General features: G+C 33.0%; 1 protein-coding gene across 3 annotated transcripts in view; it reads left to right on the forward strand.

Annotated features, from left to right (window-relative positions):
* Nucleotides 1-16007, forward strand: part of LOC114876121 (tyrosine-protein phosphatase 10D) — a 38020-nt gene that overhangs the window by 18938 nt on the left and 3075 nt on the right. For 2 of the 3 annotated variants that reach the window (XM_029187208.2, XM_029187209.2), the window contains exons 2-17: nt 576-822; nt 1498-1773; nt 2521-2727; nt 3066-3419; nt 3748-3920; nt 4837-5200; nt 5289-5558; nt 5791-6093; nt 6721-6999; nt 8461-8870; nt 9601-9978; nt 12647-12839; nt 13691-13859; nt 14098-14350; nt 14504-14761; nt 15144-15528. In XM_029187208.2, coding sequence (XP_029043041.1) covers nt 576-822; nt 1498-1773; nt 2521-2727; nt 3066-3419; nt 3748-3920; nt 4837-5200; nt 5289-5558; nt 5791-6093; nt 6721-6999; nt 8461-8870; nt 9601-9978; nt 12647-12839; nt 13691-13859; nt 14098-14350; nt 14504-14761; nt 15144-15528 — 4519 coding nt within the window. The remainder of the gene's footprint in view (nt 1-575; nt 823-1497; nt 1774-2520; nt 2728-3065; nt 3420-3747; nt 3921-4836; nt 5201-5288; nt 5559-5790; nt 6094-6720; nt 7000-8460; nt 8871-9600; nt 9979-12646; nt 12840-13690; nt 13860-14097; nt 14351-14503; nt 14762-15143; nt 15529-16007) is intronic. The other variant, XM_029187210.2, reaches the window with a different exon arrangement.

Raw genomic sequence — 16007 nt, forward strand, 5'->3', positions numbered from 1 at the left:
AACATGTTTCACGTGTATTAGGTCACTGATAATACAATTACATTTGGAGTTTAAGCAGTTGCACACTGCTGGACAAAATGTTAGGTTGTTACATATTAAATGGCGGATTTCGAAATATAGAAAGTCTTACATGATTTGATGACATAATGATATCGCAAAATAACACTTACGCCATATCAATTTGAAGTTTAGGTTGACCAGTTTGATTCGGTTGAATGACTTTAGATTGACACATTGGAATAAATAATTAATTAATTAATTTGCAGTTTAGTATTTTCCATTAGCGAATATCCAATTTCCAATCATTTATTTGTAGAAATAATAAGAATTTTTCATTTATTTCTTGTCTGAATATACGTAGGTATAGGTAATTAAACAGTGGGTAATTATGATATGATATAAATACAATAAATAATAAAAGCCTTTTTTAAAAATAATGGTAAATTTTCTACCGCTAATAAAAATGATATGTAGATTGTTATTTATGTAATTAACATTATTATGTACATACCATTCAGAAGTTGTACAATTTTGAAATGAATTTTAATTTAATTTCCTTTTGTCGTTTTGCTCAGGTTACGTATTCGGCGGATCTTGCTATTGAAATACCAGGGAATTTGAGCCAAGGAGGCTCTTGGTATCGTTTAGACTACAGCCCTCCAGTTGGTTACCCACCACCAAATACCACCATTGCAGCTGTCGACATCGGTGATGTCATTAAGTTCAAAGATGGGCTTCCTGGCACTAAATACGAATTCTGGTTGTATTATAGTAATAGCACCCTTCATGACTGGCTCACATGGACTGCCTCTATTACCACAGGTATGTTGTGAAAGGAACATATCCTCCCTTTCATGGCAACTCCCCAAATGTTATTTTGGCATAAAGTTAGGAATAAAAAAAAACATTTAATACACACTTTAACCTTATAAGCGAAAATTTATACATTCATAGGTTTAATAGAAGTGGGGTGATATCACATGTTTTATGTGAAACCTTATGCGTAAAGTACGTACGTAAGAAATAATTGACAGTATTGACTTTATGAAGTTTATATTGACATTTGAACGAAGTTAGCATAGTTGGTAAACTTGAAGCATTTACCTTGCAATAATGATTAATGATTAATATTTGCACCTGTATGTACATATATTCTTATCGTCACTTGCTGAATTTAATTATGCATTAGAATTACAAAATTATAAGTTATTCAGTTATTTTTAGTCATTTTTAAGTTTTAATCATATGATATCAATGCCATAAATTCAAATAGAAGCAGATTATTATTAATTATTTTAACTTATTAGAATTAAGATTAAAGTAGTATCCTGTGCTTTGTTACATTCATTGACATGAGATATCAATGAGCATGAAAATTAATTATGAATTCTATCTTTAATTGCACTTCTATTTAATTACCAATTCCAGCGGTTAATTAATTCGAATAAAAGAAGTAGGAGTTCTTTTTAATGAGACTGAATGGGGTTTATTTTACAGCACCGGATCCACCCTCGAACCTGACCGTCTCGGTACGAAATGGAAAGAACGCGATAGTCTATTGGGCACCGCCAGCTCAGGGCAATTATTCCGGTTTCCGGTTGAGGGTGCAAAGCTTCAGCGACACCGGAAACCCAAAAACAAGCGTCATCTCAGCGGATGCTGTTCCCTATCTGCTTCGTGATCTCATCCCCGGGGCAACGTATTCCTTACAACTTTTCACTGTGTTGGACACCAAAGAAAGCGTTGCTTACACTAGCAGAAACTTCACCACAAGTGAGTGAACGAGATTGCTTATTCCGATATTTTGTGTCAGCATAAAAGAAATATTTCGGTGTCGTTTAACGCGAAATTGATTACTTTTTCATCGCAGAGTTAGGAATTTTGTTCCAAATGAAATATGTATGTGGAATTAAGAGAGGTTTAAGTCATTATTGGCAACAATTTTGCAATTAATATTTTGCCGACAAGTACCCTCTGCTTGCATTAATTATCTGACATCCTGTACAGAGTACAGCAAAATTCATAGCATAAATGAGAAACTCGTAATTACTTGTGCACAAAGAAGTGGAAACTATAAAATAAACTTTTTTCGTTTAAAACAACTTTGAAATACCATTGAGAATTCGTATATTTAGTAGACAGCCGTCTGTGTTCATAGTTGAAGTAGTTGGTCAGCTGAAAGTTGATATTACGTTAGCACGAATTCATAAATCGTCAATTAGAAGTGTATAATTATACTTATCGTCGATATTGGTTTATTTCCAACAATTTTTTTACGTTTTCGTAACTGGTATTATAACGTAAGTTCTAAACTTTGCAATCGAGTGAAAAGGCATATTGCAAAAGTTCGTGCCCGATTTTTATAGATGGCAGAAGTATGCACTTTAGACTGCCGATATTTCCTTTATAATAATGTTATTTAGTGACAGTTATCTAAATGCGTCGTGAGTCAATTGAAGATTTAGCATTTTTTATCATAATTATTTTTTATAATTTCACATATTTACCTCTTTTTTACAGAACCCAACACACCCGGCAAGTTTATCGTATGGTTTAGGAATGAAACGACTTTGTTGGTCCTTTGGCAGCCTCCTTATCCTGCTGGGATTTACACCCATTACAAAGTTAGTATAGATCCTCCTGATGCCATAGAATCTGTTCTTTATGTGGAAAAAGAAGGCGAACCCCCTGGTCCAGCACAAGCTGCTTTCAAGGGACTTGTTCCGGGTAAGTTATTTACCAAAACGAATGAAAATTTTATATCTTAGAAACTGACGAAAGCAATATAAAAGTATTAAAATTTAAGTAAATTTTACGACAAAAAACTCAATAAAACAATCCATTTTTACTTATTCGAGGAAGCAATAAATCAAAAAGAATTTTAATTCGAGAGCTTTTAGAATAATTTAATGTTTATAGATTAAAAATAATATTTATAGTAATAAGTGTAAAAAATTTTAACTCGAAAAATCGGAAAAAGAATTTAATGTTAAAATCTGAAAGTTAGTTAGACAATATTGCTCTTTATTTTTTTGGTATAAATTATTTATTTTTAATTATTACAGGAAGAGCCTACAATATTTCCGTGCACACGGTGTCTGAGGATGAGACTTCAGCCCCAACAACGGCCCAATATCGGACGGTGCCAGTAAGACCCGTGAATGTTACGTTCGACAAGTCTTCGATAACGTCCACTTCCTTCCGGGTCTTCTGGAGTCCTCCTGACGGAATGTCCGAATTTGATAAGTATCAAATATCGTTAGGGGGTAACCGAAGACTAGCGCCGGTTACCAGGAACAGGGATGACGAGACTAAGTGGGAATTCAAAGACTTGGAACCAGGAAAAACTTATCAAGTTATTTTGAAAACCGTTTCTGGGAAAGTGACAAGTTGGCCAGTCAGTGGCGACGTAACTTTGAGTGAGTATTTTTTTCCCATTATTCAAGAAATATTATAAAGTAGGGTCCAGGGTGGATTTGGCTTTTCTAAAAATCTGTATCGGTCCCGCCCTAAAATTGTGAACCTTCACCATTTGAAAATTTTAAGATTCGGAAATTCTAGAACTTCAAAACTTAAGAATTTCAAAATTTTTTAAATGGAAAAGTTCAGAAAATTCGAAATTTCAGATTTTATGGATTCCAGAGTTCCAAAACACTAGATCCTAAAAATTTAAAAATTCTAAAATTCCAGGTTTTCAAAATTCTAATGAATTTGCAATTGATAAATAATGATTTGTTGATGTTTTAGAACCACTACCAGTGCGTGATCTCCGTGCTGTGATCGATGAAAAAACTGGGATGGTCGAAGTTTCTTGGCATCCTGAAAATTCGAGCACTCAGGATAGTTACAAGCTTCAGTATCACGAGGTGGAAACAACGATCAGCGGTGATAGCAATACTCTAACAACTGATAAGACTAAAGTAAGTATTGTTACAGATGTATAAATTCACATGCTGAGAATAAAATTTTTAATAAGAGTGATAATATTAAGTCATTTTTATAATTTGCATAGTGTGAATCATCTAAAATGAATGTCTTTACTTACAATAATTTTTAAAGAAGTGTTAAATAAAAAAATATTTTTTCATAATTCAAAAAGAATTGTCAAATTAAATCAGATGTTGAAATCAGAAATTGGTTGTATTTTGCCAATTATATATTTTTTTTTTCAAAAAAGGATTAAATTTTAAAGTTCTGAAATTAATAAAAAATGACTAAGTTGAAAGTTATTAGTAAAAGGTTTTTTTATAGACTGTCAATGACCTCAAAATTCCGCATCTGATAATCTTGAAAAAAAATATTTGAAAATGTTTACAATAGTTTTATCACATAAAAGAGATAGACATTCTAATTTTTATCTCTAGATGATTCATTACATCTATTGTAGTACTATTCAAAATGACAAATGAGTCATAAATGACTGAAAGAGAGTTCATAGTATGATAAGGAACCTACGAAAATGAAGAATTCCACAAGTTATTACTCTTCTTTTATTTAACTACACAATTTTATTTTCATGAATACTTGTAAAAATTTGTTCATATTTCTTTGAAAAATATTTCTGAACATTTAAGACACATTAAATCATTCTTGATACTATGTAATTTCAGAAATTGAGTTCTTTGGAAAGAATCACATATTTTTTTTTTCACTTAATGTTTCTGATCGAAAACAATTTTTTTATTAGTCATTTCCTTATAATTTATATACCAGTTTGTATTAAGAGGATATTTTTATTTATTGTCAAATTAACTTCTTTTTGAAAAAATTTATATATTGTTTAAAAAAGAGAACAAAATATTTGAAAATTTTTTAATATTCATACGTTAATTCCAGGTGACTTTAGAAGCATTATTACCTGGCAGAAATTACTCGATAATCGTACAAGCCATCAGCAACAAGGTTGAGTCTAACGAGACCATTCTGTACCAAGTCACACGACCTTCCAGTCCCATAATCGAAGATTTAAAACCCAGCGAAACGGGACTGAATATCTCGTGGAAAAGCGACGTGAATTCGAGGCAAGAGAAGTTCGAAGTGACGCTCAATAGGAACGACACTGGAGAGAGCGCCACTACCCTTACCACGGAGTCCCATATCGTTTTGGGAGATCTTTATCCTGGTGCAGCGTACGAAGTCAAAGTTTTCGCCATTAGTCATGGGTTAAGAAGCGAACCCCATGATTATCTTCAAGCCGTTTGTAAGTTTGTTTCTGTTAATACCCAGTAAAAGAAATTGATATATTGTATCGATTACTAATATTATTTTACTTAATCGTTTGATTTCAGTACCCCACCCACCAAAGAATCTAAGCATCGAAAGGGTGACAAGCAATACCGTCGTTGTTCACTGGGAGGCCCCTACAGATTCGTTGTATTCCGAATTCTCGATTAGATATCGAACCGAAGACGATCCCAGATGGGTAAAATTGCCCAGTGTACGCGAAACGGAAGCGGAAGTGGCGGATATGACAGCTGGAGAAAAGTACACGATTCAAGTGAACACTGTCAGTTACGGTGTCGAAAGCCTTTATCCGCTTCAAGTGAACCACACAGTTCGTAAGTAAACAGAAATATTTTCTATCTAAATTGTAAGAAAAATATTTTGTAGAACAGTAAAATGATGTCATCCATTGTAAAATAGAAACAACATAAAAATGATTTATTAATACTCCTAGAGTCCTCTCTTCAAAATAGTTAATATAAAATCAATAAATACCTAAATTTCTTCAGCTATTTCAATCATTGTTCATGAATCTCAGTTTACTTATAATTTATAAATCTATTCCAGGACCCAATCTAGTGCTGAATATTACACCAGTCATCGACTCTACGAACGTGACCCTAGAATGGCCCAGGCCGGAAGGTCGAATTGAAACCTACGTAATAAGATGGTGGCCAGTAGAGAATTCAGAGGACATTAGATCAAAAAATGTCTCAGAAAGCAACGATGCGACTGGCATTCTCTTCGACGAGAATATTGTACAAAAGGTGCTGGTCAGCGACCTGATGCCAGGTGTTCAATATTCATTCAGCATCTACACGGTTTCTTATAATCTGGTTAGCGACGTAACCAATTTAACAAGCAGAACAAGTAAGTGAAATTTTCAATTATTTTTACATATCCCAAAGCTACGTTTCTCTTTTTTTCAATTAATTATCCAAGTGTTTCATTAACGAGCTCTGTCTAAACATCAGTGCTAACATGTGTTAAAGAGTTGATTGGTTGTAATTATTATCATTTTTAGAATACTAATCTGTGTGTTGTATCATACATTTGTGTTATAGTGTATAACCTTGCACAAGGTTCTTAGTTCTGGGTGGAGGCCTCTATAAGGCAATTTTGTTAATTATTTCTTTAGAGGAATCCACTGTACGTTTTTTAATTTCTATTTTACTTTGAAACAAATATTTTGAAGTAAAAAAAGTGTTGGATGATAATAATTAACTTCTCAAGTCAACAATTATTTATTGTCCAAATTTATAGTAGTAAGGGTTTGCAAATTTAGATAAATTCATCAAATTTTATAATTGAATAATAATAAAAAAAAAAATGAACGAGAACTGCTGTACACGTCAAACGGGTAGATCTAAATGATCCCATGTTATACAAAATTCTGAGAAAGAGGCCCGTTTGAAATCAGCTTGGATAAAGAGAGAAACGTGTTTAGGATGAGGAAAGAAAGTAGAGAAGAAAAAAACACGTTTCTATCGAATTTAGTGCCACTGATCCAATCGGAAGTCGTTGTGGTGGTCGATCGAGATCAGCCTGACTCTTTGACATTGAGGTATACACCAACACCGATCCAATCGTCCAAGTTCGATCTGTACCGTTTCCGGATTAGCGACGAGAACAACACGACGAAAGAACGACTGGTCGATGACACCGACACCAAGGTGACGTTCACTGGCCTAACACCTGGTAAACTCTACAACGTGACCGTTTGGACAGTCAGCGATAATGTTGAGAGCAGGCCATTGGTCAAACAGGATCGGCTTTGTGAGTATTCTGCGACCGAGGACGATTAGCATAGGAATTATAATAAATGTCAGTTCGGGTCGAATTAATATATATTGAACCCACTGTGGGTTTCTGAAACTATAAGATTCATGGAGAGAATTTCAAAATATGAAATTCAAATTTGATTTATATTAGAATACACGTATAGCGAAATAACGAAATAAATAAAAATAAATAGATTGATAAACATTTGTGATTGTTTCTTTTCAAAATGTAACCTTTGGTCTTCAAAAGCCTCACTGCCGAAGTAGCCTGAACATTAGTTTGATATCTAGTAGGTACTTTTCAAGAAAAAATACATAGCGTTTGACAACAGGTGGGAGAAAATCTAAGGGATGATCCTAAAGATTAAGACAAAAAATGTTTGCTTTGTTTCTTAAAAAGTCGAGTTAAAAGCGCCTGCAACCAGCAATCTACACAGCACAGATAGTTGAATGTTGCATTAAGAGGCGCGTGTACAGTTGTAGTCAATACAAACAGAAGATAAAATGAAATAAAGTCGCATCAGATGAGTTTGTACAATTGGATTCGACACTTGTTGAATATATCTGTATATGCGCCTACTGACCCGAGGTTCAACCATTGGTGCTGTGCAGATTGATAATGTCAGGCGCTTTTCATATGAAATTTTTAACGTTGATAATTAAAAAAATAAAATTGCGAGCAGTATTTCGTGGTCCTTAATTTTCGTCTTATTGTGGCCTACCTTTTAAATTTTCTACCACCTGTTATGGAACGCCCTGTATACTAATATCAAAGGCATTTGCAGTTAGACACTCTTCATTTCTATGTAAGGCAAAAAATGAATGACAATAGTAATTAAAAACCGAAATGTGTTTGGAAATAGTGTGTTTCGATACTTTGAGAGCGAACTGTATACAGGATGATTCAAAATAAGTGGCATCTATTTTAACTTAAATACCAATACAATAAAGAAAGTTCTATTTAATTTTGTAAGTAATTTTTTAATTTTCTAGTGATATTGAAAAGTATAATTAATCATAGTCAATAGCTCTTTACTTAAACGAGAGTAATACAATATTGATCGAAGTAAGCATATGGTAAGACATGATTCGATTAAGAAGCATACTTTTTAGTATTCCTTGTGTAATTTTATTTTATTGACGCTTGTATAAATGCTTAATTAAAGTGTACATTGAGACGGTGCACATTTGTATAAAATTCCACTTAAGAACGTGGTACTTTGTTATTAAAAATTAAGTTTACATAGATTGTGATGTTTGAGACAATTCACAAGTGTAATTAACACAATGGAGGAAATAATAATTTATTTTAGGTAATAAACATTATTTCTTGTTGTATATAATTGTACAACATCTAGCATGTCAAAATGACCCTCCATTTGTCGTGCGAGGGTTAATAGATAAAATTATCCTCAAATGTAAATGTATTTCCTTTTGACCCAATATTTTCTTTCAGATCCTGAACCAATAACAGCAATTCAGGCTGTAAACATCAACGATACCAGAATCACATTAACTTGGGACATTCCACGTGGACAGTACGATGCTTTCGAGGTCCAATATATAAACACAGAAGGAAATTACATTCAGAATATCACATCGGTCAATTTGATAACCATCTCCGACTTGAAGCCTCACAGAAATTACACTTTTACGCTTGTAGTACGTTCTGGTACTGCATCTTCAAATCTCAGGATATCGAACCCTTTGAGCGCTAGTTTCACCACCAGTGAGTCTTATCCTGGCAAAGTGGAAAAGTTTCATCCTACGGATATTCAGCCAAGTGACATCAGCTTCGAGTGGTCTTTGCCTAGTCAGGAACAGAATGGCATCATCAGGAAATATACCATTACTTATGGATTGGATGTAAGTTCAATTACACGCGTATCGAGCAAAGTAATGAAAATGGGATTATGGGTTTGATGACAAAATGATTCTTGTGTCATATCAATTTGAAGCCTAAGGCTTGATAATATAACTACACAAACCCTTCATTATAACGATCTTAATGTAATGAGTGGTTGCCAGTTATAGCAAACAACGACCGATTTCATTTAGCATGACCTCATGACATATAAGGATCGCAGAATAACATTTTTGATATCTGAATTTAACGATTAACGTTTCTTAAAAATAGCTACACAAGTATCTTATCAATCTTTTCAATATAAATTTGTTATGTTTTTGTTGGATTTCACAATAACAATTTACAGTTTAATACTATCTATTAATAAATATATACCGGCACCTGATACAGGCATGGTTCCTAGAAAAATAAAAAAGACTTTTTATTTTAATACTTGCAAAACACCGTAATAAAATTACAATGTTGTTCACATCAGGTGTCGATATCTACTTTCCAGTTATTCAGTTGAAAAAAAAAAAGATACTTTTGCATAACCAATGGGTGGTTTGAAAGTCCTTGAAATTCTCTTTTTTGCTTCAATCACAAAAATTAACTACATTCATTTAATAACTGATTATAAAAAGTGTTAAGAGAAAAACAAAAATTTTATTATTTTGTCCACTACTGTGTATCATCTACATAAACTTGTCCAGATCGAACTGAAACGATGACTACTTTTGCTATTATTAGGGTTCAGCACACACTCAGATGCAGGACTTCAGACCAAACGAGTACCGCGGCGTCATTAGATCCCTCATACCTGGCAAAACGTACATCTTCCGTATCCAAGCGCAGACGAAAATTGGTTTCGGACCAGAAGCAGTGTGGAAGCAGAAGATGCCCATCCTGGCACCTCCGAAACCACCGACCCAAGTGGTGCCTACCGAGGTCTGTCGAAGTAGTAGCACGATTCAAATACGATTTAGAAAGAACTACTTCAGTGAACAAAACGGGGCTGTCACTTCTTATACCATCATCGTGGCGGAGGATGACAGTAAAAATGCTTCTGGTTTGGAGATGCCAAGCTGGAGAGACGTACAAGCGTACAGCATATGGCCACCGTACCAGGTAAGACAAAAATGATTGCCAGGTGTAAGCATTTTTGTGATAATAACAAGTAATTTTTCGAATGCATATAAAATTTATTTAAGAAGGACACAAAGAAGCTTAATATTATAATTCGAGTTGCCAATTGCAGACATTCATATTTCACGCAATTTACTCTCACTTTTATCATATTATACCTTTCATTCACCTTAGCATGTCATTCACAAGATTTCTGCATTATTCTTGTATTTAATTTATGTAAGTTTAATGTCTCATTAACTGCACGCAGTAATTAGCTACATATCCATTATTACGTTTACTTTATTGCCTTTTATCTTTGCGTTTTTTGAAGTGGTTAACAGTTTCTTCATGTCCATGTTACGTTCCAGTATTCTTCACTGATTTTTGCAAGCAAATTTTATGTGTCTTATTTCAAACAATACTAGGATTGATTGTTACCATTAGGAAACTCAAATAATTTCTACTAATATATCACTTAATATATTAAAAAGGAGTTAACAGATTTACATTGTTAATTAATGTTTATTCTTTAGCATAGTGATAAGACCATAATACCATTTTGACTTTATCGATAAAAATTGTTCGCCGTAACGTATCTCACTGTGTTACATCAGAGAAAGAAAAAATCATCAATATTTTCAAATTGCGTCGAGATATTTTTCATTTCATCGGACGCAATGCGTCATCGGCACGCTAAACGATCTCGCAATAGAGATGTAAAATAATGAATGCAGTGTATCATGGCGAGTTGCTCGTTAACTTGCGAGATCACGAGCGAATAACGCAAACATCGAAGAAATACGTGCACTCAAGACCACGCATAAACAATTCGTGTTCGTTGCAATTGTTGCATTACGTGTACACCACGTGCAGTCAACAGTCGATGGAGGAACGCGCTCGATTCTGGTCGTCGTTAGAGGACACGCTAACGATTCTATGAACTGTCGTAACAGTAAAACGCTTAGAAATCAAATGAACATCATCCTTGTGCTGTCGGGTTGTTTCATATACATTTGCATCTTCTTAACACAATTTATCTGTGAAACACCGAGTTTTTTTTAAAGGAATTACCTATCAGTAATTTAGAAATCAGTGAATGTTGTTTTATATTTGATATTTTTAAAAATATTGAAAATCGTCATCAGTGTTTAAATGAGTAGTAAAATAATATTATTTTAGAGAAAATTTAATAATATTAGTGCAGTATATTTAAATGTACAATTTTGAAGTGTTTTTATATCTGTACAAAAAGAAAATTTAAAACAAATTTAAAAAGAATAAGGATAAAAATATTCTGAAGAATAGTGTTTCTGTGTAGTGTTAAATAATTTGTGCAGTTCAATGTGCATCAATTGATTTCTAATTTGCTACTTCTATCTCAAAGAAGAAAAACTCAATATCATTAAGTTAAAATATAATTAGTGATACTCACGTTCGAGTGTTTAGGTGTTGTATAAAGACACTGATATGAGCATCGAATTGGATCATGAATGTCGTGCAGAGTTTTTTTTCAAAAAGTGGCAAATTAATTGCACAGGTGAAGATATAACATTGAATTTATTAATATCAATTATTACCTTCTGGAATACATTTTCATGGAATTATTAGGTTCAACTAATGGTTTAATCATTGCAGTGTAACACTTTCCACACGATTTACAGTATTATTTTTATTTTTTTATTTCATTGCACGAATTGCTTTTCAAAGCTGCCAGCATGGTCCTCAATCTGTTATCAAATAATTGAAATTGCGTTACAGAATAATTCAGTAAATTAAATTAAATTAAAAGCTGTTTGTACATCTTAATTAACACATCCTTGCAAGAGCATTTGAATAACGTTCTTCCGGTAGAAAACATTTTACGATCACAGATCATTGATATATTACGACGTTGGCAACAAATAAGCAAGTTAATGAAGCGTTTACTTGAATTATGTACGTATGTTCGAGAATCTGCTTGGCACGTGTGTAAAAAAAAAGCTCTTACGTGATGTTCGATATTACACCCTCGTTTCCCTGGAAAATGATTCAGTCCTCGGTGATTTTACTTATCTACGCAACTAAGATCAATTATAAATCAATGAATGCCGATTAATGTAACTATGTGACTGGTTTGTGATATAATACTATTACGATGCAAAATTCATGAAAGAAACATAAGAAATGCAAAAATACTTGATAAAGGTATTAAATATGTAGTTCAACAACTTTTCAAATTAGCCTAATAATTGATTAATTAATTATTTTAATTTTCGAACTCTGTAGAGAATTGTTTAACATTCTACCTGAAAAATCTAAAAAAATATGTAAATATTTAATACATTTTTTAAATAAATCTTTTAAAAATTTATTTGCATGGATAAATAAAGTATTTAAAAGTATATAAATCGTATATTTAAATATTTTTCTATAATAAATACTTTCATTGTCAGAGTATGAATCATTTTATGTCCGAGCTTCAGGGCCATACCATGTATCTAATGTTAATATGCTCAGGTAACCGTGTTAGACTTTTTGTATTTCGAAATTGGCATTGAATGTACAAAAACCTAATACTTTTAGCTCGATGCTCGATTGCAGAATAAAATTTTTCTTAATGGAAATCCTCCATTTAATGTGCAATAAATTATTATATTTAGTTGAACATATTCTAAATTTATTTTTTTAGGTGATGGAGCCATATTATCCATTCAAGAATGGATCGGTCGAGGACTTCACGATCGGTACCGAAAATTGTGATAACAAAATAGGATACTGTAATGGACCACTGAAGTCTGGATCTACTTACAGAGTTAAAGTTCGAGCGTTCACAGCTCCTGATAAATTCACGGACACCAGTTACAGTTTCCCGATTCAAACAGGTGAGAAAGATCGTGTGAAACTCTCGACACAAACAACAATTGTTCCAGTTGGTTCTGTTAGGAAATTTTCAAATTTATGGAAGGAGGACGTTACATACCTGCATTTTTCATACTTCTCAGAAGATTCCATTGTTTCTGTAAAGACAAAAATTTCATTTTTTTAAAATTATGTTTGCCTCATAATAACATACACTAAATGTTGTTACAAAACTTTCATACTCCTTTTAAGTTTATAAAAAAATTTCTTCGTGTCTCTTATTTCAAAAAGTCAAATCCATTTTATTTATATTATTATTTGTCATAAAAGTTATCATACCTTCAATATCTTAAATTTAAATTTCAAATAAATCAATTTTTGTTTAAAACAATGTATCAAGATTGAGCAGTATTCTTTATGGAGTCTTTTGAGCGTTACATCTTCCAAATATATAAAAATAAAAACATATACATAGCATCGTGTTGGTATAAGCTGTAGTTATAGAAAGCTTGCTAAATTCATGCCTCGTTATTTCGTGTACATGTCTGTCCAAGGATTGCTGCTGGCAGGTAAGCAAAGACAAACAGCATTTTAATTAACATTCGAGCGAAGTATAGTTCATTAAAATCTTACTGAAATATTTAATATTTTTTAAAAGTTTGTTAAATTCAACCTTTTCGCTTTTTATCTTATGAAATTAGTATAATACTTATACTACTTATTTTTTATTCCATTATATTAAATTTATGCTGGCGATCATCGTTGACCCTAATGGCATTCAACATCTGACTAATTAGATTTCTCAACATTTTTTCTTAATTTAAGAATTTCATTGCAAAAGAAAATAACGTTATTATTACTCGTATTTGAGCAGATAAAGACAACACAGCCATCATTGTCGGAGTGACGGTTCCAATAGTGCTTTTGTTAACTTTACTGGGAATTGGTCTACTGGTGAGACGAAGAAGAAGCCAGGGTCGTAAAACAACCGAAACAAGGACAACGGACAACCTGTCTTTACCAGACAGCGTTATTGAGACCAGGTAAATAGAATTATATTTTATGTTAGCCATGCAACACATTTATAAAATATTCAAAAAAATAAATTTACATTTTCATATACGTGTTTTGCAGCTGTTCTTCAAAACACTTTAAAAACAGCCTAATTTTAAGACCTAAGATTGAGACCTAACACTAATTTTAAGAATTTATTTTAAAATGATGTGCAATGACGTTTATGAAAAGTAAGTTAAGTGATTTTGTTGTATTTATTTTGTTTAGTCGGCCAATTAAAATAGAGGATTTCGCAGAGCATTATAGAACAATGTCCGCGGATTCCGATTTCCGTTTCTCGGAAGAATTCGAAGAACTGAAGCACATTGGAAGGGATCAACCATGTACAGCAGCCGATTTACCTTGCAATAGGCCAAAAAATCGCTTCACGAATATTCTGCCTTACGATCATAGCAGATTTAAGCTTCAGCCTGTAGACGATGAAGAAGGATCTGATTATATCAACGCCAATTATGTTCCTGTACGTTCAGTTTCTATATTCTTCCAATATTAACACAATAAAAAATTACAACAAATTGTCAATTTTTAGTTTAAAAAGAATGTCATTTGCATTTTTTGGTTTTAAATATCTCAAGTTTTTAATTGACAAATTTTTTTATACTTTTCATGACAGGGTCATAATTCTCCAAGGGAATTCATCGTCACGCAAGGTCCTTTGCATTCTACACGCGATGATTTTTGGAGAATGGTCTGGGAAAGCAATAGCAGAGCCATCGTGATGCTAACGAGGTGCATCGAAAAAGGCAGAGAAAAATGTGACCATTATTGGCCGATGGACACTCTACCAGTCTATTATGGAGACATTTGCGTTACCATATTAAACGAGACACATTATCCTGATTGGAGTATTACGGAATTCATGTTATGTAGAGTAAGTAATCATAATTTATTTTTAATGTGTTGTACTAATGTTCACACGTTGACTGCCACATTGAAGCTATTAAAAATTTCATCAAGTAATACTTTCTATTTTTGATAAATCTTATATATTATTTTTACAATATTTATTACAATAGACTCTGGTTATATTACAATTTTTTCAAGTTCCCAGGCTCCCATTTAGAACTTCACCATTTTCTTAAGCTGTAATTGTAGAAGAGCTTAAAAATCCGTCTGAAGGTCAAATCGCTCACGAGAGTCTACTGTATACAAAATTTCTAATTAATAACCATCCACATATGGGTGACACGACAATCAATGTGTTGTTATTATCATAATGACATCCTTAATTTAGTAATCCTTTCTCCGAACAGGGTGATGTGAAAAGAGTCATCCAACACTTTCATTTTACCACCTGGCCGGACTTTGGTGTTCCAAGTCCACCTCAGACTCTGGCCAGATTCGTGCGGGCGTTCAGGGAAAGAGTTCGTCCGGATCAGAGGCCGATCGTGGTTCACTGTAGTGCGGGAGTGGGTCGTAGTGGTACCTTCATCACCTTGGATCGAATTCTTCAGCAGATCTTGGTGTCCAAGTACGTGGATATCTTTGGAATAGTCTGGGCAATGAGGAAAGAACGTGTCTGGATGGTCCAAACCGAGCAACAGTATATTTGTATACATCAATGCCTTCTGGCAGTGCTAGAAGGACAAGACATGACTGGACCACCTAGGGAGATTCACGATAATCAAGGATTCGAAGGTGAGATTAGTTAGTGAACGTTTTCGGTTGCTGTTATCTTGAGTAATAAGTTAGATTCTATCATCTTGAGAAATAATTATGGGAGTCTATAGTTAGTACGTTGAGAAAGAGCTTTCCTAGAGTGGTGCACAAATTGAAATGTGCGTGTATCAATTATTTTTGGTGATGTCTTAAATCATTGCTTTCCAATTGCTACTCTTGCAGGAAAGGAGAAATGTTTGTTATTTTTTTTAAGACATTCAAACTTAGTGTTAGCGTTTGTTACAAAAATAAAGGCATCTTTATTATTATATATATTATATATTATAACTTTCCAAAGTTAAAAAGAAAATTGGAACAAATTGTTAATAAACTTTTTCCAATTTCTTACTAATAATTAATATTTTAATACAGACTTCCAGAAATTATTTTCTTTTTGAGTGCAAACTAAAGGTCTGTACATCGAAACCTTAGTTTTCATAATTATTGTTGAATTTTGA

This window comes from Osmia bicornis, chromosome 2 (assembly GCF_907164935.1).
Source record: "Osmia bicornis bicornis chromosome 2, iOsmBic2.1, whole genome shotgun sequence".
Taxonomy (NCBI): Eukaryota; Metazoa; Arthropoda; class Insecta; order Hymenoptera; family Megachilidae; genus Osmia; species Osmia bicornis.